This window comes from Eremomyces bilateralis (assembly GCF_010015585.1).
Source record: "Eremomyces bilateralis CBS 781.70 unplaced genomic scaffold P152scaffold_26, whole genome shotgun sequence".
Lineage (NCBI taxonomy): Eukaryota > Fungi > Ascomycota > Dothideomycetes > Eremomycetales > Eremomycetaceae > Eremomyces > Eremomyces bilateralis.
The window spans coordinates 71,806-96,761 of NW_022985092.1; the positions used below are offsets into that span (position 1 = coordinate 71,806).

The window sequence follows — 24,956 nt, forward strand, 5'->3', positions numbered from 1 at the left end:
GGGACCAGCATGCGAAACTATACCCGGAGGTAGCAAATCGCATATACATGGAGACGATCCGAAACACAGAGGCCGAAAGCCATGAGCCGAAGTCTGACTCTCACAGCGCGAGCACGTTCCAGGCTGGGGCTAATTCAAAAATGGCTGTTCCGGGGCCTCCGATGGGGACTCCACGCAATGAGAGGCTCGATTTGGAACAAGATGGAACGATTTCGTGGTTGATGCAAAATCTCTATCGCCTGTTATTTCTCCTTCCTCCTAGTATACCCAGCGGACATAGCGTAGATCATCGTCCATTTGAGGACAGACCATCATCCGATACGGCGGCACTATCGACAGGTCGAGCAGCAGATCAAGGTGCGGCGGTGCACTTTCATGACATTGGCCGGGAAGGAGCCAGTCAGAACGAGGCTGACGGACAGCTCGATGGAAAGCATGCGGCAGAATCAGAGAACGAAAGAGGCCTGCCTGCAGCAGTCAGTCTTGTTCAATCCGCGCCAATATCGCCGGAGCAGGACGTTGGTGACGATCCCTTCAAAGTTGGACCTTCGACAAGTTCGAGGGGGGATGAAGCACTTCAAAGGAAGCCTCCAATCTGTTTGGATTTTGTTCTGTTTCATGGCAACATTGTCATTTCTTCCGCCGACAGTGGGTCGAAGTCGGAGCCAGGCTCACCGAGTACTGAAAACCGATCGAAGCCTCAACTGACTGAAACCACGAATGAGGCGAGTATAAGTGAGCCTACTAGGGAAGGAGACCACTCTATTTCGGATTTGGACGATCCTTACCCGAGGTCGACTTCCAGAAACAAAGGGAAGCAAATCCAAGGGCAGTTCGCATTTCGGGAATATGATAAGGCCGCGGTCAGCGAGAGCAACCAGAGACATCGTAAAATTAGTCCAAGTGAAGATAGCGAAGGAAGTCCCAGGGGACGGCGGTCCGCTGGGAAAAGTACAAGGCGCACTGGCAAACGACATTCCAGCCCAGGAAGCAGGAGCTCAACAGAGAATCGGATACTAGAAGCCAGCAGGGAGACTCCTCCCAGCCCAGTAACCAGGAAAATATCGCGTAACATTCACGCAACAGTCGAATCGGCTGATGAGGAATCCTTGTCTCACGTGTCAAGGGACTCCCCTCGTTCGCTGGATACTCAGACATCGGCAGGGAATCCGTTCGACGACGTACGCGCGGAGGCTGGGTCTACAAGCGGCCTAAATGACCTGTGGGAATCTGACACCGACATGGAACCGTGGACGCATGTGGAGCCGCGGAGGCACATGGGGCGTTCCTATGAACGTCCTGTGTTTCAGTCGCGTCACTCATATCATGGCCAGCTTCCATGGTCGAATGTGAGTTCAGATGCGCCATCTGTCGCACATGAGACTAATATCAGAGCTCCTCGTATCAGGGCTCCTCGTGTGGCGACGCCCAGAAGACCTCCAACTTCTCGTGTCAGCTCCAGATTAGCTTCTCTAGATCTGGAGAGCGTGCCCATCCCACCGTTCTTTAGCTGGGCAACAGAATCAGAGCGGTTTAATGAGAAGACCACAGCTGATCCCTGGAAAGAGGAGATGGACATGGTCCAAACCATTCACAGAATCCTGTCCAACATCTACGAAAACCTCTGTGGAGACCCGCAAAATCGGGACGGCACCAATTTCAATCGAACAAAGGAATCAACCTTACAGGATTTGGAGCAGAGATACTTTTCTCCTCAACTAGCCAGAGTTTCACCGGCTTCGTCTGCTGGTTCGTCTCGAAATGTTGACCAACCTGAGAATGGGACCCCTTCGCAGTCCAGGCCCCTGAGTCCCGAACTCGGAGGGCCGAGTCAGTCATCTATGGGCAGACCAACTGGTAAAACGAGCAAAGCATACGAGACTGCGGTCCCCGGTGGTGTCCTTTACCCCGTACGCCAGCTGCTAGTACTCCAGCGGCAGTTCATAAATCTATACCTTCCAGTAGCCCATGATCACCGGCTTGTCCAGAAAGTTTGGGGTGCATTTGATAGCATTTGCGAGGTAAGGCCTTAGCAACCGAAATGATGATCACGATGATTAACATGAAGCAGATTCTATATGGTACGTACGAGATTTGTGTACAAGCGAAGAACGCGGGACAGAGGTCGCGAACTGGATCCTGGATGGTAGTGGAGACCTCCGTCAAGGATTTCTCGCAATCAGAGGACGAACTCATGTGGTCGAAATCCACAAAGCCCCTTTGGAAATGCGAATCCTGCATGGCCGCGACTGTCTATAAGACCAGATCGGATGTGATTACGCATTTAGGTCACGCACATAGGGACCTAGCGTGGTCGGAGAATTCCAAGACCAGTGAGCGAATCGTCCATCATCTCTTGATCCGAGAAGATGCCGATGTGCGGAATATCTGGAAACTAGAAGAGATGGTCTCCCTCATGAACTACAGCATTACCCTGTTTGAATCGTTGTTTATCAAAGCCAAGAGTTTACAGGACGGCGTGACGGACACGCATCTGGGGAAACCGGACCGTTATCAACTCCCGCCGAAGGTCGTACAATCCTTCGAACGGAACGTTCTATTCGTCGCCGAATTAGCACGATGTCTAAAAAATATCCGTGGGAGCTACCGAAAATGGCATCCCAAATTATGGAAACGCCCGGGCCAAATTCTCAACGAACTATGGCCACAGGTCTACAATCGAGCGGCAGAAATTCGATATTTGCTTGACGGAGCCGAGACAGACTTGGTCTTGATGAATCGGACAGATGCGGATCGAAATAGTGTAAGCCTAGCATCAGTTGGACCAGAGTTTATTATCGGAATCATTTTCCGAACCTTGCGGTCACAAGTGTTGTACGAAGACAAAGATGTCATGGACGTGTATCGTTCGTTTGCAGAAAAACTGGTCAAAGGCTCCTGTGCCTATTTCTTCATCCCAGCACCTGGCTGACAAGCAGTACAGAACATCGAAGTCAACCAGCGCCCTCGAAAGAAACTTCTTCTCGATGTCAACAGGCTGCAAGAAGAGTTCGAGGCCGTGAAGAAAACGACCGAGGGACAGTCGATCGCGCTAGAAAAGCTCGCCATGCTGCTGACCCAAATAACGATTGGGCTCCCATTTGCCGATAGAACACGAAGCCATCGCTTCCAATATGAGAACGCGCTTCTCAACAAAGAAGGCGACGAGCTCTGGAATTGGCTGCAGGAATTACAAGCCTGGGATGCGAGAATGTGTCGCCTTCGAAATCAAATCCGCCAAAGTATTGAGATTCTCGAAGAAGGGCATGGAAAAGCCATTCTAGTCTTCACTACAGTGACTATTGTGTTCCTTCCGCTGTAAGTGCGCGTTCCACGTCGGGATGCTTCGACATGAATGCTGATCGTGCGACGAATAGGTCGTTCATTTCCAGCTTTTTCGGGATGAATACTGCCGACATTCGGAATCTTGACAATTCGCAGACAATCTTCTAGATGACCGCCGTTCCTATTACGCTGATTATTGTTCTAATTTCTCTCATTATAGCGTTCAAAGGTGATGCGATTGGGGAGCGGCTTGGACAAACATCGACCTCGGCCGGGAAGTGTCTTCGGCGTCAAAGGTATGCCGCCTCCCAATGGATCAAGTCGAGATGGACGGCGAAAAGACGGAATTTGAGAGAGTTTGGCGGGGAATTACCGATGTACTCAGAGAACGACGATCCGCTGCCGCCTGCCCGACGGGCAACCGACCTTTCGGCACACTCGACGATCAATGTGTTTGACTATGAAGTATTAGACGTTGAAAATGAGTGATAGACGGATCGGCAAACACGTCAGAAGCCCCGCCGGCCCGAGCCTTTAGCCTTTGCTGCGCACCTGCCAAGCCCCCGGGTTGCTTGCCAACCTTTCAATTTCCTGGGATATTTCCGGGTTTGCTCCTGGACTGCTTCACAGCCATCCCATTGGTAGCGGAACCCTTTGCGGCTCGGAGGGGTTGCTTAAAATAGTGGTAGCCCGAAGTAGCTCTAATGCCTAGATTTCAGTGGCAACCTCAAGCAATCGCCAACTTCCACTCAGGAGCATGAGCAGCAGTGTGCAGTTCGACATAGAGGCGGTACCGTAACTGTTGCGGGTGAAATGATTCATCATCGCAGCGTAGTGTATAGTTACTCACTACGAGTTTATTCTGACTTGACTTGTTCGGACTCCAGGGCTTCGAAACGACAAACAACTAGGGAAGAAGATTTCGCGTACTGCCTCCTGGGACTCTTTGATGTAAACATGCCCAAGCTATACGGGGAAGGGTCAAAGGCTCTCATGAGGTTACAAAAAGAGATATTCAAGAAGGAAGAAGACTACCGATTTGACCGGGTTGTTCGCACCCTCACCGGTCGCCTTTTCTGGAGACTTCACGGAAGATAGAATGTTATATTTGGAACGTGGAGATCTTGATCGATGTATCCTCGATTGATCTGTAGCTGCAGAATACTGCTCCGTTCTCGGTCTCCATCCCATCCCTCACTAGGTTACAACAGTCTAGGGACGTCAAGAGACGGATATAAGTGTACTTGGTCATCACAAGCTGGAGATACTCCTAGTAAAGAGCAGTTCAAACCCCCAGGAATTTCGAACCGCGGTTTGCGCATGACCCTCTTCGTTAAAAGGTCAAAGCAATTGAATTAGTGGCTTGCATACTTTGCGAATCTGATCGCGGAGGACGATTTTGCATAATGCTCGAGAAGGTTAGGGGTTCCGGTTCGTCCAGGCCATGGGCGAGATCTGGAGGTTCCTACCTCTTTACTATCGACTCCGACCAGCTCGTTGAGTTTGAGCCCGAAGAGTTCTTCATTGATTCAACTCTGAGCAACACAGTCCCCGTTGTAACGGATAGCGCAGTTGGAATCATCAGAATCGAGACCGAGGATGGTGAAGCGCATCCCAATAGACATTTCGAGGTTTTAACATGTCCAATACGCCAGTGGAACTATTTTACAACTTCCGAAATCCGATCATTGGGTCCATTCTGTTTGAAAACGTTGTCTCCAAAACACTCGGACTTGCTAGACGCGGATACCAGAAACCTGTACGCTTGCGAATATAATGTTCCGGACTTCCTCGTTGCGCTTTGCTGGATCACCTCCAGAGCGAGATATATGCATGGATATCCTGGATGGTCGTGGCTCGCTTGGAACGGGCCAGATCCGGTAACTTTGGACCTTCGGGATGTCTCTCAACTAACTCAATACGCCGCCAAGATTAACCAGCAATGGGACGACAAGACCGGACAGTTTTCCGCGGCGTTTGAACATGAAACTAAGACTGATCCGGATGCGCTGTCCACCCAAGCAACCCTAGTACCCTGGGAGACGTTCCAGCTAGAATACGGGAATGGCATTACTCAATCGATACTGTCTGACTATCTCCATATCTACGCCTGGATGGTAGACCTGCGCATCCTGTCCGCTCCGTTCAAGACGGACGACTGGAAGGGAGAGGTGAGGATCGTGGCCGAGGACGATGTTACTGGGATCCCTATCGATGTATGACTCCCCGGGATATCGAAAATGGAGTCGGTCGGTTTTATATTTATCGGTATTCTAGCGTGCCGATACGACTTCCACATCAGAAATTTTAGCCCTGCACTTCTGATCTTTGCTCGAAGCGAGCATTCTTCAAGCGTGTAGGGGTTGAAATTCTGGGAACGGACGACATGAGAGATGATGTACTAGATCATGCAACAAATCGAAGTATTCGGGTAGGATGAAGCCGATCCCACTGGACGGAGGGTAGTCTATAGGTAGATCTCAAGGTTATAAAATGCGTAGTTATTGGTAACTTTCTAGCCAGCGTTCTCAACACGTACGACAGTAATACGGGACAGGCACAGGGGTGGCACAGGATACCTCAGTTATTCTTGCACGTGACACTCTATCATGTTTATGCCAAGACCGGAGATATCCGTCTCCTCACAATATTCGACTCAAAGCTCTTGCGTCGACGACATCCACATCCCCAAGTTCAACCAATTCCAAGCAAGATGGTCGCCCGTTTAAGATAACTGCCTCAGGCGGCTGATGGGTAGCAGTTAGACGATTCCAAAGAGGCTATATCGCCAATATGTCCCACATAAAGGCGTCGCCGACGGCGCGACTGCTTCGCTCTTCGAGGCTCTTCTCCCTCCCACCTCCACTCCCAGCGCCATCGATGTTACGAACTACGTCAATGGGCCTTCCGCGAGAATCAGACACCGCGACGCTACCCTACCCGACCATACAAGCCATAGCTACGCCGGCATCATCCCGCGCTCGTGGAGACTGGGGCCTTAAGAGACCCTTGCCGCTGCAGTCCACGACCGTGAGCAGCACACCCGAGATCAAAGTCACGGCAATGGATACATTGGAACATGTCACGGATTTCCAGGGCGCCACGGATCATACCCAGACCTTGCGAAAATTTCAGCAGATGAGTGTGCCAATGTTGGGGTACAATCGGACACCGCGGTTTTTGACGGAGCGGTCAGCGGCTCGGCCCAGCTTCCGCAGTGCCTTTGAAGAGGAGGACGACAATACCTATATTGAGAATACAACCGAACAATCAACAGAATCAGGCCAAGAAGGAGGAAATTCATCGGGTCCCGCAAATACGTCCACGGGGTTGCAGGCATTGCAGGCTCGAAAGAAGTGGAAATATCAAGGCCCATGGCTCGGCGGAATGACCCCAAGCGACTTCAATCTATGGGTGAAGGACATGCTGAAATACAAGAAGGATGGATTCCAACAGCTGCTCCGCGAACACATCGTCGACAAAATGTGGACGGATCGGGTGGACAATGCCCGCAAGGCCGCGGTCGAAGCACACTCCGACGACCCCCTGTTCGACGTTAGTTCCGTTAACTTGGAGGATCATTACCCTGTGGAACCGGATGGTAGACATTTCACGTCCCGCGAGAAATTCGTCTCCGCCCTCGAACCCGTCCTACCCAAGGACATCACCACCGCCCCAATCATTGACGCACTCGCCATCGAATTCCACGCCCACATCCGTTCCCTCCGGCGCCTACTCCTCGCCGACCCGCAGCTCTCCGCCCTACTTCAAGAGGTCCTCCATCTCCCCCCGCTCGACCGAGATTTCAACGACAGCCCGTCCCTGTTCGACTCCTACAACCTCAGCAGCCCCCCTCTCTCCACCCACCCCTCCGCCGGCCTCTCCTACCTGCGCACCAACGCGCACATGACGAACCACCCGCTGGTGGGCCCGCGCGCTGCCGCGCCGCCGGTGCGAGGCCGGATCCTGGCGCCGTCGAGCACACAGCGCGGCCGTAAGGCGAAGCTCGGCATTGGCGGGTTCGTGGTGCAGGAGGAAGGGGACGCGCGGACGATGCAGCCGAACAAATCGATGTATATGAAGCCAGATGAGTTTGGGGGGAAGATGTGGGCGAATGTGGAGGCGGCGGAGGTGGATAGTAAGGGAAGGGTGAATCTGAAGTACCATGCGGTGGCCGACAAGGCGGATGAGGTGAACGTCAAGCAAGGCGTGTATGAGCGACAGGATATTGGAGAGAGGGTGGAAAAGCGGGCGAGTTTTGCAAGGGCGTTTCTCTGAACTAGTGGGGACGTTGTCGATGAAGCAAGGATTGTGCATTGTAAGATAAGTGTGATACACGAGCATATAGTGTACATAGACTGCATGTCGATATATTCTACGCGATTCTCAGGTGAGATCCCAGAAGAGATCCATCATGTCACGTAAGAGGCCATTCGTCCAAGTCGTGCTGAACATCGTACATAGTACATGTGCCGCCTATGCAGAGTGGAGTGGAGTCCGACGTGTCAAAAACAAGCCAAATCTTAATCCGGTCAGATCCCAGGGACGTCTCAAATCTCCCATCTCAATACCAACATGTACAGCGGAGTAGTGGACCGCCACAACCCGGATGTGAATCAAGTTCTACGTTCGCCGAAACGGTGCAGCAGTTCTCGCATCGTCAAACGTCCAGCAACAACAAGCTTGTGCTCTCTCTGGGTCCCGATTGGCCGCTCTCGTCGCTTGGACTTAGCCAATAGAATGGTTGAATCGCCAAATGTCGTGGCTAATGAGTAATGACTGATATATTTCCACCATGTTTTACATCTTCCAGCTACTTACATAGCAGGCCAACTGACCGTAGGATCTGAACTACAATGATGCGCATGTCTATGCACTGTACAGTACCAGCATGCCGATGCAGATTTTCATTTCCGCCGCAAATAGTGTTCCGAAACAAGTGCTGTCAAATTGCCCCAAGCACGTACGTCGCGGGCAAGGAATGACAATTGGCCAGTTGACACACTCTCGCAGGGTCCGTACATTCTGATTCTGCAGATCTGACTGAGGATAGTGTGGTTAACGCCACCTGGGATAGCAGAGCGGCTGCACCCGTCGTAGACGGAGAAAACGCAATTGGCCGTGAAGATGAAACTGGCGAAGTCCTCGAGAATGCGAAAAGGGTGAGACCCTCGGGTCCAGGACTTTCACCAGCTGTCCTCCGTGGTGCTCATACGTAGTTTAAAATGCCACGATCCGCCAGTGGAAAGCGAGTGAACCTTGGGTTCTCTTCACTTGTTCGATCAGAGAACACGGGCATCAATACATGCAATCGGCACCTACGACATATCATCAGTATTTACCTCTGCGGATTTACCCTCATAATACCGCACTCTCGCGCTTTACATCGCACCCCCGCGCCTTGCCAACCGGCAGGGCCTCGCCCAGCCAGATGCCAAATCCTGTGGATGGAGAAGGGAACGGAGCCAGCTCTCGGGTACCGAAGCCTTCTCCCAGTGCTAATAAAAGTGTCCCCTTGAGGCTCACGTGGTCCTTTGACCTAGGAATCGAGCAGCAGACCTCAATGGACCCCAGTCGAACGGACCTGGACCGCCCCGAGGCCGAACGAGCCGCAATCGCAGATGGACGGGACGGACGGGAGTCCTCTCGGACGATGGTTGGCAGAGACCCAACGCGACATGCCGTACGATAATGTTGGCTCCATTTCAGCCCAACAGCAGGGGGGGGAGCAGCCGAAGGTTGAGGAGGAGAGGGGGTCCAGGGAAATACGGGAGCACAAAGCAAGATCTGAGCAAGGGCGCATCGGACGTCCAAGTTGAAAGGCTGGGGATGGAGGCTCCGCGGGGGTGGTAGAGAAGCGCTTGATATCTCTTTCGACGTAACTAAGGGAATAGGAGGGTTGGGTTGCTCACGAACGATGTCGGAGGAATATCCGGAAGGGAAGGCTATCGGTTGGGTGACAACCTGCATTTCGACTCCCTGTCCTAATTTAGCAGATCATTTATAGAATACTTCTTGATCTTCTCGGTCTAATTGTGAATGGCTGACTGCCGCGTGCGCGTCCACGGCATGAGTAGGGTGTGGTCAGTGGCCAGTGTTGCAAGGGTGCGCAGAGTGACCTCATGCCATTGCTAGTCCTGGAGAGGTTCATTTGGAGCAAGCCTCGCGCCAGCTTCCCACTCCATGGTCAGTTATGCCCTTTGTGCGGCACTTTTCAAAAGCAATTGTGTTCGGGGTAGTAGGGCGAAAGGGCGGGAGAACTAAAAGGCTGGAGTGCAAGGGTTGATCGAGTATTCGGCCAATCAGCGGGCATCGAAGATAGGGATAGCCCTGACAAACTCGACCTCATTCGTAGCCTTATACTTACCATCACAACAGTATCGCCACCGACAACGACGCCTTTTCTCGGCCACAGGGCGGGAGGCGGGAGAGCGACATGAATACTGATCGTCTTTCCGCGGATGGACCAGATTTCCCAGATTGCCCAGGTCATCAGACCCGGTATATGGTAACGAAGCGGGCGTATCGCTGCAACTGTATCGAAACATTGAATTGTAAATCTTGATATATTTCAAGGTCAACAGCAATTCAAGTTAGATAGATGATCTGGCAAGGCTGCACAAGCAGTCGGGATGGGGCAGTGTAAACACTGCCTCCTTGTAGGCGTTCTCAAGGCATACTTGGGGACATTCTAAACTGGTGAGCAAGTTAACATATATGTATATATCACCCATTGCTGTGCAACTACTTTCCACGTTTCCGATGATGCTGTTTCCTCAGATATCGACGGATGGCCAGATTTATCTGTGGAGTCAGCCAAAAATATGAGCGAGAAGACTGCCATCGACTGATTGGCCGGATCCATGGCACCAAGGTATGTGAAATCTAACAATTATTCAGACGTAACAAAACGCTGATAACTTACGCAGACATGTCACTCACATTTCTTTATCCAGCCTGACGTTATCAAAGCAGTCAGCAATCCATGAAGGACTGGGAGGAATCGCCAGACGAAGGAAAGGAGGCCGACACCTACGCACGCCATGCCCCTGTCTGGAGGACCTGCTCGCCCTCTCGCCGTCCGGAAAACGCTTGAGGCCTCTCATAATGCAGTTACCCAAAAGCAGCACCTGCTCGCGGCGACTTGCCAATAAGGAGCGACGAAGTCCTCCAAATCACTAGAATGATGGATTCTGCCATCCCCTGGCAAAATTCGCCAATTAGTGGAGGACTTACCTGCCCGTCACACTGCATAGGTCGAAGGGCGACGATGGATACGGTAATGCCGATGCCTCGACACCTCGATATATTGCCAACAGTCCTTCAACGCGCTTCGAGAATATTTGGAGGACCGTCGATGCAGTGTGCTAAACAAATCTCTTAGACTAAAAGGACCAGTTGCCTTTGCGAGTGAGATTGTCGCCGGCAGATAACTTACAACCGTCCCTTGCCTCCCAACTACGTCTTGACAATGCCATTCACCATCATTTTCAGCACGACCACTTCTCGTCATATTGAAGAAACCCACCCATCCCCTTCTAATGAGAATGGCCGAAGCTTATTGAAAAGTGAGGTTGTTCGGGCAGTCAAGTAAGTCGTCGTCCTAGTTTGGTTGTGTGGGATAATCGTATAGAGAGGCTAAATGTCGTAGGTTCACCTGTAGTTTCCGTGAATCTCGCAACCCTCGCTTTCAGCGGGAGGCCAGCCCTCCCCGTGAACAACACATACAGAACTATCGCGACAGTGTCGCTGTTGAACGTGAAGAGGTCCAATCCGTCCATCGGGAATCTTCCTTTCAGAGGTTCTGTAGAAGAAGCTTGAAAATGAAGAAGCTCTCTACCTCCCAAAAGCGGAAGCGTCAAGATGACGGCGCACCTCCACCGCCATATCTTCCGAACATCGATGTGCCATCAGAACTCTCGTCGGATCCAGTTCCGTCGGATTCAGTTCCGTATGAGCTTCCAGGAGAACCCTTTGTCGGCTCCGTGAGCGCGTCTCATCCTACCGGGCCTGTGTCCGGGGATATCTATCGCCCACGTATTTCCAATCCTGTTTCCCGATTTGGTTCCTCTCTGTCGGCCCTCGACGGCGATGCTGGCGTGCCTCTAGAAAGCTACACCTGGCCGGGTCCGGGTATGCTTCGCTACCGCACCGTTGGGGCTGGAATTTCCCCACACGTTGGGCCTCTGAAAGACGTCGGTTTCGATGGAAACATTGCTCCCGGCGCTTCTCATCCCTTCGCACAGACCACTGACCAGGCAGTCAGCCCAGTGGAGATAGTCCAGGATCTCCAGCCAGCAATCCCAACTATTGCTCTGGCAGCTGCAGCGCAGCCATCGCGTATTGCTTCTGCAGCGCGAATGACGACTGGATCGCTTTTTCAATCCTTAGGTGGACCAGACTGCTGCATTCGCTGTAGCTTAATTCACCAACTTTGCGACCGGGCGACTCTCGTTCACCAGCGTTTCCGGGATATCGTTGCGCCCCTCTTGCCGGTTGAACTCCAGTCTCGAGATGCCTTGCTGGCGCTTGGATTTCGCTCGTTTCGATCTCTTCACGACGAAAATCACATCGCGCTATCAGAAAGCTTTCCATGGGCATGCCTTATTGCCATAATGTTTGTGACTCGCACCATGCTTGAATTGCAGTATCCCAACTACATCGTCCCGTGGGGAGACCTTCTGAGAATCGAAGCTCAGCAGTTTGCGGTTGTATCCATTGAGCAGGTGAAAGATGCCGTCGATCAGCTGGCTTGCATTGACCACGAAGAGATCCGGGTCGCAACGCCGGAAGACTTCGAACTATTTCGCTCGTTCCCAGCTGTATTTCGTGGTGGGTGGGAATGGATATCCTCGACTATGTCCGAATATCGCTTTAAATATAGTGCAACCGATCCGGGCAGCGCTCAGTTTCATCCCGTGATGGATCATATTTTGCGCTCGCTACCTCTTCAAAGCTTCACTGAGCCACATCACTACATTGAGCGTACGTTTTTGTCTTTTCTATTGCCCGCGACGCTTATGGAAGCGTCATGTGGGAAACTCGGCACTGCCGATGTCGACATTGAGAATCTGGATCTCAATGTTCCTATCGTAAGTCTCTCCGACAACCCAAATATCAATTCCAGGTCGATTTAATCTTTACCCTCAGGCGTCCCGTCCAGGCACCGATGCACACTTATATGCGGCCAAAATTCTTGAAGCTCTTGGCGCCCGTCAGGCAGCTCTCCCTGACCAGGCAGATAACATCTGGAATTCCGTGCAAGATATCTGTGACGTCCTTGGGGCCCAGTCTTCGGCACATTCGGTATCTGCTGCTAGTCCAGCAAACATGATCGGGAAGAGGATCGATGAGACAGCAGGAAACAGCACGAACAGCACGAACAGCACGCCTGAAACGCTGTATACGTCTGTATTCGGATCGCCGGGGAACCGCTCTGAGCTGGACTCATCGCCCATCACGCAGCCGTGCGAGTCGACTGCGGGCAGCCCCATGCCGTCCCCCCCTCTTCAATGCACGCTCTGCGAATATATCCCACTGGAGACGGGACAGCTATCGAACAGGAAGAAGAATCTGAAGCGACACGTGGAGAAGGTGCATGCGCGCGAAGAGGAGAAGTTGGAGTTTGTGTGCACGCGGTGCGGGAATAAATATGGTCGTCGGGACAATTTGCAGAAACATGAACAGGACAAACATGGGGTAGTGAAGAAGAAGAATAGGGTGCTCAAATGAATCCAGTTCATGAAATCATATCATGACTCGGAAACTTTGGAAAAGCTGGACTTCATCTTCTGGTTCCCTTGCTCCTTGAGCTAGCTCCGTTTGACTCGATGATGGAATACCCATCCTTCTGTGATCGCAGTACCAACACCTAATAATTAATTGACGAGTCGAAACATGAACACACCTATCCGTCCTCGATCAAAGACTAAAGTCCATCCTGAAAAGCAGGATAGGATATCAATCCAGCTTAGCTTATTCAGTAGGTCAAATGCATACCCCAGCGGCCAGCAGGCACCCAACTCCATCCAGCCCCAAATCCCAACCCATCCATCGCATGGAGAAAAACATGATGTGGGTTGACGTTGCATTTCGACGTGAGATGCTCCACCACCTCTTCACAGCGTCCACACCGACCAATTTGCCAGCCTTCCTGTCCGAGATCCCTCTCTAGGGCTCCAGGCTTCCAGCGCGTTCTCATAACTTAGACTCGTCAGCCAATAAGGAGAAAACCAACATCCTCGGCACCAAAATCTAACGTTAGCGAATCCAATCGGCTGGCCTTCCAAGAAGCTAATCTAGACGATAGTAGAAACGACGACGCCTGGCGAACTGAAATCGACCCAAGAAAAATCCAGGATATTGTACCCACATTTCATCGGATCCTACCGGGCCTCGTCGGCTTCACGGTAGCATCGGTCCCAGACTCCCAGCCAGGTTACGGGATATCCGTGCCCCATGGCCGCCCCACAACCTCTGGTTGTGGGTGCTCCCACACCAAAAGTAAAACCCACGCCAAAAGTACAATTTTACCATCATCTTCAAATCTATACCACCAAACATGCCTAAACGCGTCAAATATCCAGAAGAGACTATACAGAAAGCACTCAAGAAGGCTACAGAGCAAAAAAAAGCAGGAAAATCGGTTAACGTTTCAGCGTTAGCGCGTGAATTCCAAATCAGCCAGTTCGTCCTTCGAGGTCGCCTTCAAGGGAAAACATCCTATTCCAACCGTTCTCCGTTCGTACAAGCGACCAAACTCGATCAGCTACAAGAAAAGGCTCTCCTAGCTTGGATCCACCAGCTTGATGAGTGGGGAGCGCCTCCTACGCCTACAGAAATCGAAGCGTGCGCCAACTCTATGCTCCGAAGAAACGCGCTCGATACAACCCAGCCACCACCCCACGTTAGCAAGAACTGGAAATACAAGTTTATTAAGCGCCATACCCTTCCGCTTATCGACCAAAAACCAGTTAAAGACGACCGCCTACGTGCTGAGGATCTTGGACATATACAGCATTGGTTTCAACTCCTTCAGGAGCAGATTCAAGAACATGGAATCGAGGCCCGGAATATATATAATTTCGACGAAAGTGGCTTCCGCCTTGGTGAAGGGAAGCGCCAAAAAGTAGTCAGTTTCCGACCGGGGGCAAAACGAGGCAGTCCTAGTACGGAGTCAGGCGAATCGGTTACGGATATCGAGTGTATCGCTGCTGATGGTTTTGTTCTTCCACCCTACTTTATCCTAAAGGGCGAGAACCATCTTGAACGATGGTACGAAGGCCAGATTCCAGACGATTACTGTATCAATATCTCTAAGTCTGGGTGGTCAAACGACCTTATTGCCTTCGATTGGATCCAGCATTTCCATCGGTATACAAGACACCGGGCTGAGAAGGGGAAACGACTGCTCTTAATGGATAACCACGCTTCGCATCTTACCCATGAGTTCATTGAATTCTGCGAAAAAGTTGATATTATTCTTTTCCCATTTCCCCCGCATACGACCCATTTCCTTCAGCCGCTCGATGGGAAGCCGTTTCTTGCGTTGAAACACTACTTCCGGCAGACAAATACGCATATCTCACGGTGGGGATTCGACGCAGCGGACAAGGCCTCATTCCTTACAGAAATGCCCCAAATCCGCCAAAACGCCTTCAAATCGCGTACGATTCGACACGCTTTTAAAGAGAGGGGTCTTTGGCCATGGGATCCTGAGCAGATTTTACCAACCCTTCGGCAACAGGTTGACCAAGAGGCAGAGGAGCTTCGGATATTTAATGGCACGCCACCAACGTCAAGTATTACGGCAACACCGAGTGCATCTCCACCAAATACCATCCGTACGGTACGCCGGAGACAACAGAAGATCATAAATACGCCTGAGGCCCTACTTTCTAGTCGGAAATACCAACGTCGCGTTCGCCAAGCTACGGAGTCATTGATCAAGGCAGTCGAAGAGATCGAGGCGTATAAGGGGTCCGTTTCGGCCACACAACGCCAGCAAACCAAAAAGAGTCGCCGCCAGGTTAAAACAGGACTTAGCCAGACCGGATCATTATATGCTAGTGAGGCGAAGCGCTACGTTGAAGCGCGTGGTCAGAAGGAGCGGGAGGCGGCAATTAGGAAGGCACAGCGGGACTGGCGGCGGGAAAAACAACAGGAAAACCAGCAGGAACCATCTCCTGTACTCGATCAACCTACTAGTACGGAGGATCTCGGTTTTTTTATCGATTTACATCCTGAGTTCTGATATATAGATGATGGTAGTAAAATTGTACTTTTGGCGTGGGTTTGACTTTTGGTGTGGGAGCACCCACAACCAGAGGTTGTGGGGCGGCCATGGGGCACGGATACCGAAACAGTAATCTCCGGTGCCAACGAAGGGTTTTGGATCCCGTTCGTAGGAACTGCCGAATGCACCTCAGGCTGGACCGAGTCACATCGCGAGGGTCTAGACTCCTAGATATGTTGATTGTTTAATCCCCTGTTTAACTAGAAATTCGATGAAGACATGAAGCAAACTACCAAGTTATGTCCGTAGTCAGACGGTTGGTCGTCGCTTAATAATCGGCCACCAAAGTATGTAGACACGGTACGGTACGGACGTACGGTGCCCGATAGGTGGTGATACATGTACCGCCGTACTGGTCGGCTGGGTCGCGTCGCACATGGGCGCATAGTCGTGGGTTAGTGGTTCCTCGATGCTTCACCACTCACCCGGTGTTTGGTGATTGGGACCCGCAAGTCGTTGTGAAAGGGATCCATGGACCACGAGTCGACGATATTGTGGTTCGGACGGGAGCGGGAGTTAGGAAGTTCCAGAACTGCGCTAGAAGGTTGTGGCTTGGGGGGAATGGCAATGCGGTGTTTCGTGCCTCTGTGAAGGTTGTCATACCGTGGGACTGGGTAACGAGAAACGACTAGTCAGGGCTCAGGAGGTGTGGGATGTGTTGGTGACGGGTTCTGGATGCCCTGGCATGATTGTGAGATGGATAGGTAGATGGCATGGTGGTACCGAGCGGAAGAATTGCTAGATCCTCGTGGGTCTGGAAACGAGGAGGCTGGGTTGTTAGGTTGAGTTCGACGAGCGGCGGATGAGATTCAGATGCCAGATGACTGAAAGAGTTCTTCTATGGTGTGATCCGAAGTTACGGTCCTGGTGGCAGTAGAATATTGGTTTGTTGTCAATACTACGTACATATTGAAAGCACGTGGACATTCTTGGTAGGTGGATTACCGCACCACAATATTTCCTGCTTCAACGATCTTGATTCGCCCGAAGAACATCGGTCGCACCAGTCAGGTACCTGATGAATTATGTGTAATCATGAATATTCTTGACCAGTTTAGGTAGGCGAGATGAGGTGGAACGTGGCAAACACCGTGAATACCATCCAACCACCTTGGCTTTCCATGCACTGTCATCTTGCGCTCCCATTCCGCTAGCAGAGGCAATCCTCATGGCGACTACGACCATGGCATCCAATGCATAATCGAATGATCGATCAGCCGCAATAAGGAGCGTGACGTGCAGTAGTATCCCTTCCTTCTGACACCACCTGCCTTTCACGATCCCCGCATCTCATATTGTCGTCTCAAGTCACGCTTAGGCGGCCATACAATATCATTCGATGACAAGCCAGGAAGAGTGGTAGAAACCCACCCCATGCCAGTATTATTCTTCCTGCAACCAGTAACGGACTGACCTTCGGGACAATCCTACCTTACGGTTTCATCAGCGGCGCTGTGGTGCAGCAATTGGCGTTGTCTAGTGGCGACAAGGATCATAACCTTGCGGAACGGACGGTGAACCAGAAAGCTTGGTATGTGTACAAGGGGCGTAATTGCGCATTGGTGGAGTGGAGAACTGAGGACGGAAAGACTTTTTATAAAAAAAAGAGGATGAGCGGAAAAGAAGATGAACTCGGCGGAAGTTAAAGCGGATATGGTGAGCCGTAAGTTGGTGGCTATTCCCGAGATACTGTGAGCCAGGTAGATTTAGCAATGTATCGTGTAACAGCCAGGCTCTCATAGCTAGCTAGGAAATTGCAGATCAATTATACCATCCCATCTGTTGTACGCTTGTACTTCGGTACGCAAAGGAGTGTTTGCCAGACTCGTAATTGCACCGCAGCGGCTGATGTCTCGTCCTTGTTTCCAGCCCTCAGCTCTTGGGGAGCACGATGTCTGCTATGTAGACTCGACCAGCACAGGGTAGGCGGCGGTCTGAGACACTGTCGCGGGAGTTCCGGAAACACTGTAAACAACGGATGCTCCTTCGCGACGGCATCGCGCAGAGTCGCACAACATTTGGATGAACCACGCCACGGGTGACTTGGGTTGGCCAAGACCGCGGAGATGGGGACGAGGTTCGAGTCGGACTGCTCGAAACTCGTTCGATTGGTGTTGCTAGGAATGCTGAAAGCCCAGCTAATTTCGCGATCACGGCTTCAAAGCTTCAAAGTCCAGTTCCCTTTCCATGGCTCCATCCGCCCATGAACCAACCAAGAGCCATCGCTGTTCGGTACAGGGGGTTGGATGCTCGGCGTTGACCGAAGACAGGGAGAGTCCTTCAAAGGGATAAGATCAACGGATGCAATTTTCTGAGTTTTTCTCGACGTTGAAATAGTACCCACTTGCACATGCTTTTTCCAATTTGGGGATCGGTAGCGCCTAAATGCTGACGTTGATATCGAAAAATTTCCGTCCAGCCTCCATTCTCCAACGACGGTTTTCCGCCGCAATATCATATCCGGATAAACTTGCCATGGAAGTCCTCGAGCTGCTTATGGGACGGTACGGTACGGTATCGGTACGGGACGCGGAGGAGAATACCTTAGATGACGAAGCCGCATGGTCGCATCCCTCATCTCTGCATCAACATGCCACAACCCTCCAAACTCCTCATTTATCCAATGCTCACCAGCTCGTCCTGTAATTGGCACGAACCCAGGCAGGTGCCGCTAAGCACGGGAGAAACCCCTCAAATTGACGAGTGGGCCGACCAACAGAAATCTTAAACCTGCGGCTTACAGCTAGGGCCGATCGTTGGCCAGACTATTTACGCCTTTTGGCGGGGAATGTCACAGGATACATATCGGGACTTCGGGAGTCCGCGACAGGCCGACACCATGGAAACCTACAAGCTACTAGGCAAGGCGAATGGCAAAAGGCTAGCGGTCGCAAAGCCTTTCTCAAGCTTTGGGCGTCCTCCCCGTGATTTCAGAGCCTGCATGGCGTCCAGTTGGCGTCGAGAAACTTGCGATCCAACAGCCCAGGGCCCAATGGGAGATGAACTAACGCGCCACCGCAGGGGGGAACGCCTAGGCCTTAATCATCCCCCGGACACTAAGCTCATCGAGCTTTTCTCCACTGACGCAACCCAGGGATGGCGGTTTTCCGTTGCAACGTCGACTGCCTTGCTGCGCTGCTTGGGGAGCATTTGCCTGGGATATTGGGGGCCCCGAAGGCGTTGGAGAGTTAGAGCGCCGGTGATGGAGGCCGGAGGCGATGGAGGTTTGGATGTGTTCCTTGGTGCTCCGGAGAATCCCCGAGTCCAGACTCCAGAGTGTGCAGGCATGCTAATTGCTGGGGAAGAGGAGAGATTGTGGAGGTAAGGAGGTTGGGAAGAGACGGAGAAGGCACGGCATGGAAGACACGGCATGAGGAGAACTGTAATCTAGAAGGTCTCAGACCTTGAAGGAGTACCGTACCATACAAAATAAAAAACTCTATCCACACAGTAAACATTGCCTCAGCTTCAATTTTTCCATGCTCGTGATCCTCAAACCGTCTACGGTGTCAAAGTCATGGTTTGATAATGATGCCAACCGTCCTATTAGCTTATAACGACGCTAGCTACTCCCTACGGCCAGTATCAGCCGATTCCAAATTTCAATGGCCCTAGTAATTCTTAGAGTAAGTAGTATGGCCAAATGGAACAATTACCTGACAGGAAAGCCGTGCACCCGAAAGTAATGTGGTTTCGTGATGTGGGGAATGGGGTTTACTGGGGGACAATGTACCATTGATCGGCCAGCATCCCAATCAGGAATGGAATGCCATTGTTCTATTCGTAGCTCGCATCCTTTCTCTATACTTGTCCCTCATTTTCATCCTGGATCCGTGCTGGATCCGTGCTGGACCCGTCGGAGTGACCCTGGGCAACCAATTCGCTCTGCATGCGTCCTTGAGGTATATTTTACCATGCGATCCCCGCATCCGTTCCCCGTTCTCCTCCCTTCGTTCTCTCTCGTGTCGATCCTCAGAGTCCGTTGAGCCCCAAACGTTCCTGTTCGTTGGACAATTCTCTAGGAAGTGAGCTCTCCTAGATCCTCAAAGGGTTCTATCTTTAATCTATCCCCTTGAGAATCTCCCAATTCCGGATTTGAAATCTGTTATATACATTGCGCTGAGCGCCCAGCACCACATTAATCATGTCTCTTTCACAAGGGGCCATTCGGGCCACGACCGATGTCGAGCGCATCGAGGCGCCCGTGACGTTCAAGGCGTACATGATGTGCGCCTTCGCCGCCTTTGGAGGTATCTTCTTCGGATACGATTCAGGTTATATCAACGGTGTCTTGGGTATCCCGTACGTGTGCTGCAAATGAATGAAAATGACGAGGATCGGCCGAATAACAGTGCGCAGATATTATATCCACCTTCAAACGGGCCTCCCTTACTCGCTGCTCGACGACGAGGCCACCAAGGACCAATTCGCCATCCCGTCATGGAAGAAGTCGCTGATCGTCTCCATTCTTTCGCTCGGAACCTTCTTGGGTGCCATCATTGCCGGTGACCTGGCTGATTTCATCGGTCGTCGAACCACCGTCATTTTCGGCTGCCTCGTCTTCCTCGTCGGTGTCGTTCTCCAAACCGCATCTAACTCCGGCCTCGGGCTGATCATTCCCGGTCGTCTGATCGCCGGTTTCGGGGTCGGCTTCGTGTCCGCCACCATTATCCTGTACATGTCGGAGATTGCGCCTCGGAAGATCCGCGGCGCGCTGGTCTCCGGATACCAATTCTGCATCACCATCGGCCTGCTGCTTGCGTCGTGCGTCGCGTATGGCACCCAGGATTTCACCGACACCTCCTCCTACCGCGTCCCAATCGCACTGCAGATGCTCTGGGCCATCATCTTGGCGATCGGGCTCTTCTTCCTCCCCGAATCCCCGCGCTACTTCGTCAAGAAAGGCAACCTCGAGAGGGCCCGCGGCGTCCTCGCCCGCGTCCGTGGCCAGGCGGTGGACTCCGAGCTGATCGAGCAGGAACTGGCCGAGATCGTCGCGAACCACGAGTACGAAATGCAGGTGATCCCGCAGGGCAGCTACTTCAGCAGCTGGGCGAACTGCTTCAAGGGCAGTCTCTGGAGGCCGAACAGCAACCTCCGCCGCACCATCCTCGGCACCTCCCTCCAGATGATGCAGCAATGGACCGGCATCAACTTCATCTTCTACTTCGGCACTACCTTCTTCCAGCAACTCGGCACCATCGACAACCCCTTCCTCATCTCCCTCATCACCACCCTCGTCAACGTCCTCTCCACTCCCCTCTCTTTCTGGGCCATCGAGCGGTTCGGCCGTCGCCCGCTGCTCATCTGGGGTGCGCTGGGCATGTTGATCTGCGAGTTCATCGTCGCCATTGCGGGCACCGTCGATGGCGATAACCCGCACACCGTCAAGGCTATGATCTCCTTCATCTGCATCTACATCTTCTTCTTCGCCACCACCTGGGGACCGGGCGCGTGGGTCATCATCGGCGAGATCTTCCCGCTTCAGATCCGTTCGCGTGGCGTCGGTCTCTCTACGGCATCCAACTGGCTCTGGAACTGCGTAAGTACTCCCTTCACCCGACAAACTCCATAAAAAACCCGCTCAGTTCTAACCTTCGTGATATAGATCATCGCCGTCATCACCCCCTACATGGTCGACAAGCAGTACGGCGACCTCAAGGCCAAGGTCTTCTTCATCTGGGGCGGCCTCTGCATCTTATGCTTCTTCTACGCCTACTTCCTCATCTACGAGACTAAGGGCCTATCGCTCGAACAGGTCGACAAGATGATGGAGGAGACGACGCCTTTGACGAGCGCGCACTGGAAGGCGACCACGACGTTCGCGGCGGAGATGGGGTTGACGGACAAAGGCACGCTCAGGGCGGAGGTGCCGCAGGAGTCGGAGAAGAAGGAACCCGGATCGGTTGTTTGATTAGATCTTTGGATCTTTTGGGATTTATAGCCAGTGTTCTTGAGTTTAATTGGGTGAGGTGTGGGTGATCTGCTGTACTTCGGTTCGAGCGATGGATGGGAGGCGATGCTGAGCATGAGATTAGTTGGTTGAAGAGTCCATGAAACTGTCTACTATAAGTATTACCTTTGTTCGCAGAATTTAATAATAGCCCGGGAGAGGGAATCCAGGAGAGGTACATTGAGATGCGTCAAATACACCCCACCAACTTTCGAATTATACACCGATCACGTGATGTAGGAATCCTGTGCTATGATTGGTCTATAACGAAACAGATGTTTATCACGTGACTTAATCAGTCACCGCGCGAGGACAACCTTCCCCACCTATTATACATTACTGAGCGCAATGTATGTAATTAGTCAGCTTAGGTAGTTCCCCACATGGGCCTCGCCGAGAGGCCTGACGGGCGTATGAATCTCTCTCTCTCACATTACTGAGCGCGTCTGAACCGCGAACTGTCAACTAGATATCCTAAAATCTATGAGCCTTATCCCTCAATTAGCACTTGCTTCTCTTTCTTCAATGACAAGGCAATATCAATTGGAATCTTCAGCACATTTGCCACGATATCAGCAGGAGTCAGTGCCAGCCATTGGGTTAATGAGATATCAGCAACGCGGTCACTCTTGTATATCTCAATCCACACAAGTTCTTCCGTTTCGGAGATGTTCTCGATGTAATGGCCTGGTTCAGTTAGCTTTCGCTCTCCGCATTTGTTGTGGACTTACCGCTATTGTCCGGGAACACCCCCGTGTCGCCTGCGCTGAAGTCGAAAGTCCTCGCATTCGAGTTTCCGATGAAGACGGTGGCTCGGGCTTCGCCTTTGTGGAAATAGAGCCATTCCTCGGCCTGTGGTTGTTAGCAAGCGGAGTGTGGTTGACTTTGTACTCACATTTGGGTGCCAATGAAGCTCTCTCAGTCCCTTTGGCTTCAGTGTGACGATGGTTGCAGCAAGGGTAGTCGCAATTGGGAAGGTCTTGGTATCAACGATTCGAAGGGTGCCGCCTCGTCCAGGGACTGGTTCTGTAGGATGATCTGCCGATCGATAGACGTACGAACTATTACCTTTGAGTTCGCCAGCTGGGCCAGTGACGTTTCGAGTGTCCACTGTCGCATTGAGGATATAAGGATTCGGGGAGGGAACCGAACCGAACACGGACTCGGGAAGCCCGAAGTTTTTAGCAAGGATGGATTTTGGCGTATGACTAATCCAGTCATCGATGTTGAACGTGACACTGACAAAATCAGCTTGGAGACTTTGGACAAAGGCACTTGAGGAGCACGCACCCCACAGCATCAAAGTTCCCGTCATCGAAGACCAGGAGGTACTCGTTTTCGTCATGCAGACCTTGTATAGTGTGCGCTTCTCCCTTTGGAAAGTACCAAATATCTCCAACACCAAGACGCTCCACTTGATATCTTCCAAATTCGTCGACGGCGGATACAAGAACTTCTCCAGCATAGACGTATCCCCATTCAGCCTGAAACAGTCAGCAGGTGGCCAGGTCCTTCAAGGCTCGGATGTACAAACCACCCGATGCCAATGCAACTCGCGAATTGCTCCCTTCTTCAAATGTTGCTGGGCGGCAGCAATATCATGACTCGATGGGAGATCGGAAGTGACCTGCTGTCGAACCCATCCTCCCGGCAGGAGCCTTGTCTTGCTATCTGAAAAACTCCATTTCAAGTTCGGGACAGATCCGCTGTCAGTGGATTGGGCGCCGAGATTATCGGGGTTCTGAAGATCGATCGCTTTATTCGTGCCTCCTGAGTGGGTATTAGTCAGGGTCTATGGAATGGATCGTTCCAACTTACCAAGCAATGGAGCGCCTTTGTCTCCGTTGATCGGTTGGCCAGAATATACGTCACCCGAAGTAACAGCAGCACTCTGAACGCTATCGACAACAACCGCCAAAAGAACAACGAGCATTCGACATAACATTGCCATACCTGGAGATCAAGAAAATCTGTACGCGAATTTGCGTGCAAGTCCGCCTTCCAGACACTCCCAAAGACGATGCAGAGGACAATGGAAAAACATATTAGCATTCCCTAAGACATTTATGCAGGAATCTCTAGAATACCATTCATGATCACTTTGCGATGACGGGAGGCTCCAATAAAATGGCGACATTCAGCGGATGAGTGTGGCGTCTCTTTGAACAGTATACTGAATGTCGATCATTGAACTTACTCATCGTATCCGAACATTTTCTCACCGTTGGAATATATGGATAATGGAATGGCCTCAAATTGCTTGATGGACTTCGAAATGAGGCCAGGACAAAAGCAATGTCAATTGTGTCATTGTCACGAAATAACGCCATTCTTGGCATCAAACCCTGGAGGCTGAATGGACAACACCATGCAATTTTGACCACTAAAACAGCATCACAATATCTGAAAAAGGCTAGGGCACGTTGAATTTCATGGCTGCAGTGATGATGTTCAATTTAAAGTTACAAAAGTGCCAATAAGCTTCGTCAAGAGCGGGGATCGACATTTCGATTGCTTGATTTTCATAAGGTTATTCTTTATGGCTGTTTTTCACTCCAGGTTCGACCACCTGAACAGAATTGTTGTTTTTTGAGTCTCCCGCTGTACCACATTCTCGGAGAGTTGATTACACTGGCTCCTGAATATCTTCAAAACCAAGACTTTAGGCGCTCTTTTTCGGTGACTTCGCCTTGGTCTAGGCCGATATACTCCTACAAGGAACCAGGTAGAGATGAAATGAGGGAAATGGACCTTGCAAAATTATTACCGCTAGATTGGAACGACGCAGCATTAGCTGATCGGCTCCTGAGTTACGTAAATCTGATTTGTTTTTCGAAGTTCACCCCGACAAAGAGGACGGCGAACGAGCATATCCAGCCATCTACGTCAACGCACGTTCAGTCACTTCAGTGTCAATATATCCTATCAAAGAGTGGAACTTCTCGTCTCCATTCAACTCGCAGCCTATCACCTCCTCTCCAATCAGATCGAGCCGCACCCCTTAATTCGAAGTCTGAGCGCAACACGTCGCCTTTTCGGAAGCTTTTGAACACACCGTGGGATACAAACTGCGATCGTTCTCACGATTCTTGGCAGCTCCATGAACAGAGATCGCCATCACCCCTGTTTTCATTTCCAGGTTCATGGCAATAATTCGCCTAGTTAGGTAGGATGGTGCCAGTTCCGTCTTCTGTCCTGTCGATGAGTGTCCAGTTTGGGAAATTCGACAACAATTCGGCGGACTTGCGGGCCATAGTCATCCAAATTTGGCTCTTCTAGACACCCCATTGCTCTTTATCCTTTCTATAGTGCAAGCCTGTTGAATTTGCCTTCTCCTGAGTTCCAAGATCAGTCTCAATTCTCATCAAGGTCATCACCAGAATATGATGCAAGAAAAGCCACGAATTGTTATATCTTTGGCTT

General features: G+C 51.5%; 10 protein-coding genes across 10 annotated transcripts; 7 read left to right on the forward strand and 3 right to left on the reverse strand.

Moving 5' to 3' along the window:
• Positions 1-1,898: 1,898 nt before the first annotated feature.
• On the forward strand, positions 1,899-3,936 carry P152DRAFT_494816 (uncharacterized protein; the record flags this gene model as incomplete). Its single annotated transcript, XM_033682228.1, has 4 exons — positions 1,899-2,021; positions 2,123-2,887; positions 2,945-3,318; positions 3,378-3,936. Coding segments are annotated over 4 exons (1,338 nt in total), but the record flags the coding sequence as incomplete, so codon positions are not given.
• On the forward strand, positions 3,350-3,936 carry P152DRAFT_166501 (uncharacterized protein). The gene has a single exon (XM_033674052.1). The coding sequence runs from the start codon at positions 3,454-3,456 to the stop codon at positions 3,772-3,774; it is 321 nt and encodes a 106-aa protein (XP_033530868.1). The 5' UTR covers positions 3,350-3,453; the 3' UTR covers positions 3,775-3,936.
• A 755-nt stretch (positions 3,937-4,691) lies between these two features.
• On the forward strand, positions 4,692-5,793 carry P152DRAFT_516846 (uncharacterized protein; the record flags this gene model as incomplete). Its single annotated transcript, XM_033682973.1, has 1 exon — positions 4,692-5,793. The coding sequence occupies one exon, from the start codon at positions 4,692-4,694 to the stop codon at positions 5,505-5,507; it is 816 nt and encodes a 271-aa protein (XP_033530869.1). The 3' UTR covers positions 5,508-5,793.
• Positions 5,794-5,963: 170 nt separating this feature from the next.
• P152DRAFT_461662 (uncharacterized protein) lies at positions 5,964-7,693 on the forward strand. Its single transcript, XM_033680173.1, has one exon. The coding sequence runs from the start codon at positions 6,079-6,081 to the stop codon at positions 7,561-7,563; it is 1,485 nt and encodes a 494-aa protein (XP_033530870.1). The 5' UTR covers positions 5,964-6,078; the 3' UTR covers positions 7,564-7,693.
• Positions 7,694-8,553: 860 nt separating this feature from the next.
• P152DRAFT_461663 (uncharacterized protein) lies at positions 8,554-9,283 on the reverse strand. The gene has a single exon (XM_033680174.1). The coding sequence runs from the start codon at positions 9,253-9,255 to the stop codon at positions 8,644-8,646; it is 612 nt and encodes a 203-aa protein (XP_033530871.1). The 5' UTR covers positions 9,256-9,283; the 3' UTR covers positions 8,554-8,643.
• A 373-nt stretch (positions 9,284-9,656) lies between these two features.
• P152DRAFT_167013 (uncharacterized protein) lies at positions 9,657-10,423 on the reverse strand. The gene is made up of 3 exons (XM_033674055.1): positions 10,228-10,423; positions 10,034-10,170; positions 9,657-9,976 (listed from the first exon to the last, which is right to left on the reverse strand). The coding sequence occupies exons 1-3, from the start codon at positions 10,328-10,330 to the stop codon at positions 9,863-9,865; spliced, it is 354 nt and encodes a 117-aa protein (XP_033530872.1). The 5' UTR covers positions 10,331-10,423; the 3' UTR covers positions 9,657-9,862.
• A 333-nt stretch (positions 10,424-10,756) lies between these two features.
• P152DRAFT_452138 (uncharacterized protein) lies at positions 10,757-13,017 on the forward strand (the record flags this gene model as incomplete). The annotated part of the gene is made up of 3 exons (XM_033678274.1): positions 10,757-10,875; positions 10,937-12,377; positions 12,436-13,017. The coding sequence occupies 3 exons, from the start codon at positions 10,757-10,759 to the stop codon at positions 13,015-13,017; spliced, it is 2,142 nt and encodes a 713-aa protein (XP_033530873.1).
• Positions 13,018-18,174: 5,157 nt separating this feature from the next.
• Positions 18,175-19,092, forward strand: P152DRAFT_167170 (uncharacterized protein). Its single transcript, XM_033674056.1, has 2 exons — positions 18,175-18,241; positions 18,300-19,092. The coding sequence occupies exon 2, from the start codon at positions 18,369-18,371 to the stop codon at positions 18,903-18,905; it is 537 nt and encodes a 178-aa protein (XP_033530874.1). The 5' UTR covers positions 18,175-18,241; positions 18,300-18,368; the 3' UTR covers positions 18,906-19,092.
• A 553-nt stretch (positions 19,093-19,645) lies between these two features.
• P152DRAFT_166562 (monosaccharide transporter) lies at positions 19,646-21,840 on the forward strand. The gene is made up of 3 exons (XM_033674053.1): positions 19,646-19,882; positions 19,940-21,122; positions 21,189-21,840. The coding sequence occupies exons 1-3, from the start codon at positions 19,725-19,727 to the stop codon at positions 21,492-21,494; spliced, it is 1,647 nt and encodes a 548-aa protein (XP_033530875.1). The 5' UTR covers positions 19,646-19,724; the 3' UTR covers positions 21,495-21,840.
• Positions 21,774-23,656, reverse strand: P152DRAFT_166566 (putative oxalate decarboxylase oxdC). The gene is made up of 6 exons (XM_033674054.1): positions 23,352-23,656; positions 23,068-23,303; positions 22,824-23,017; positions 22,429-22,771; positions 22,265-22,385; positions 21,774-22,220 (listed from the first exon to the last, which is right to left on the reverse strand). The coding sequence occupies exons 1-6, from the start codon at positions 23,482-23,484 to the stop codon at positions 22,024-22,026; spliced, it is 1,224 nt and encodes a 407-aa protein (XP_033530876.1). The 5' UTR covers positions 23,485-23,656; the 3' UTR covers positions 21,774-22,023.
• Positions 23,657-24,956: the final 1,300 nt, after the last annotated feature.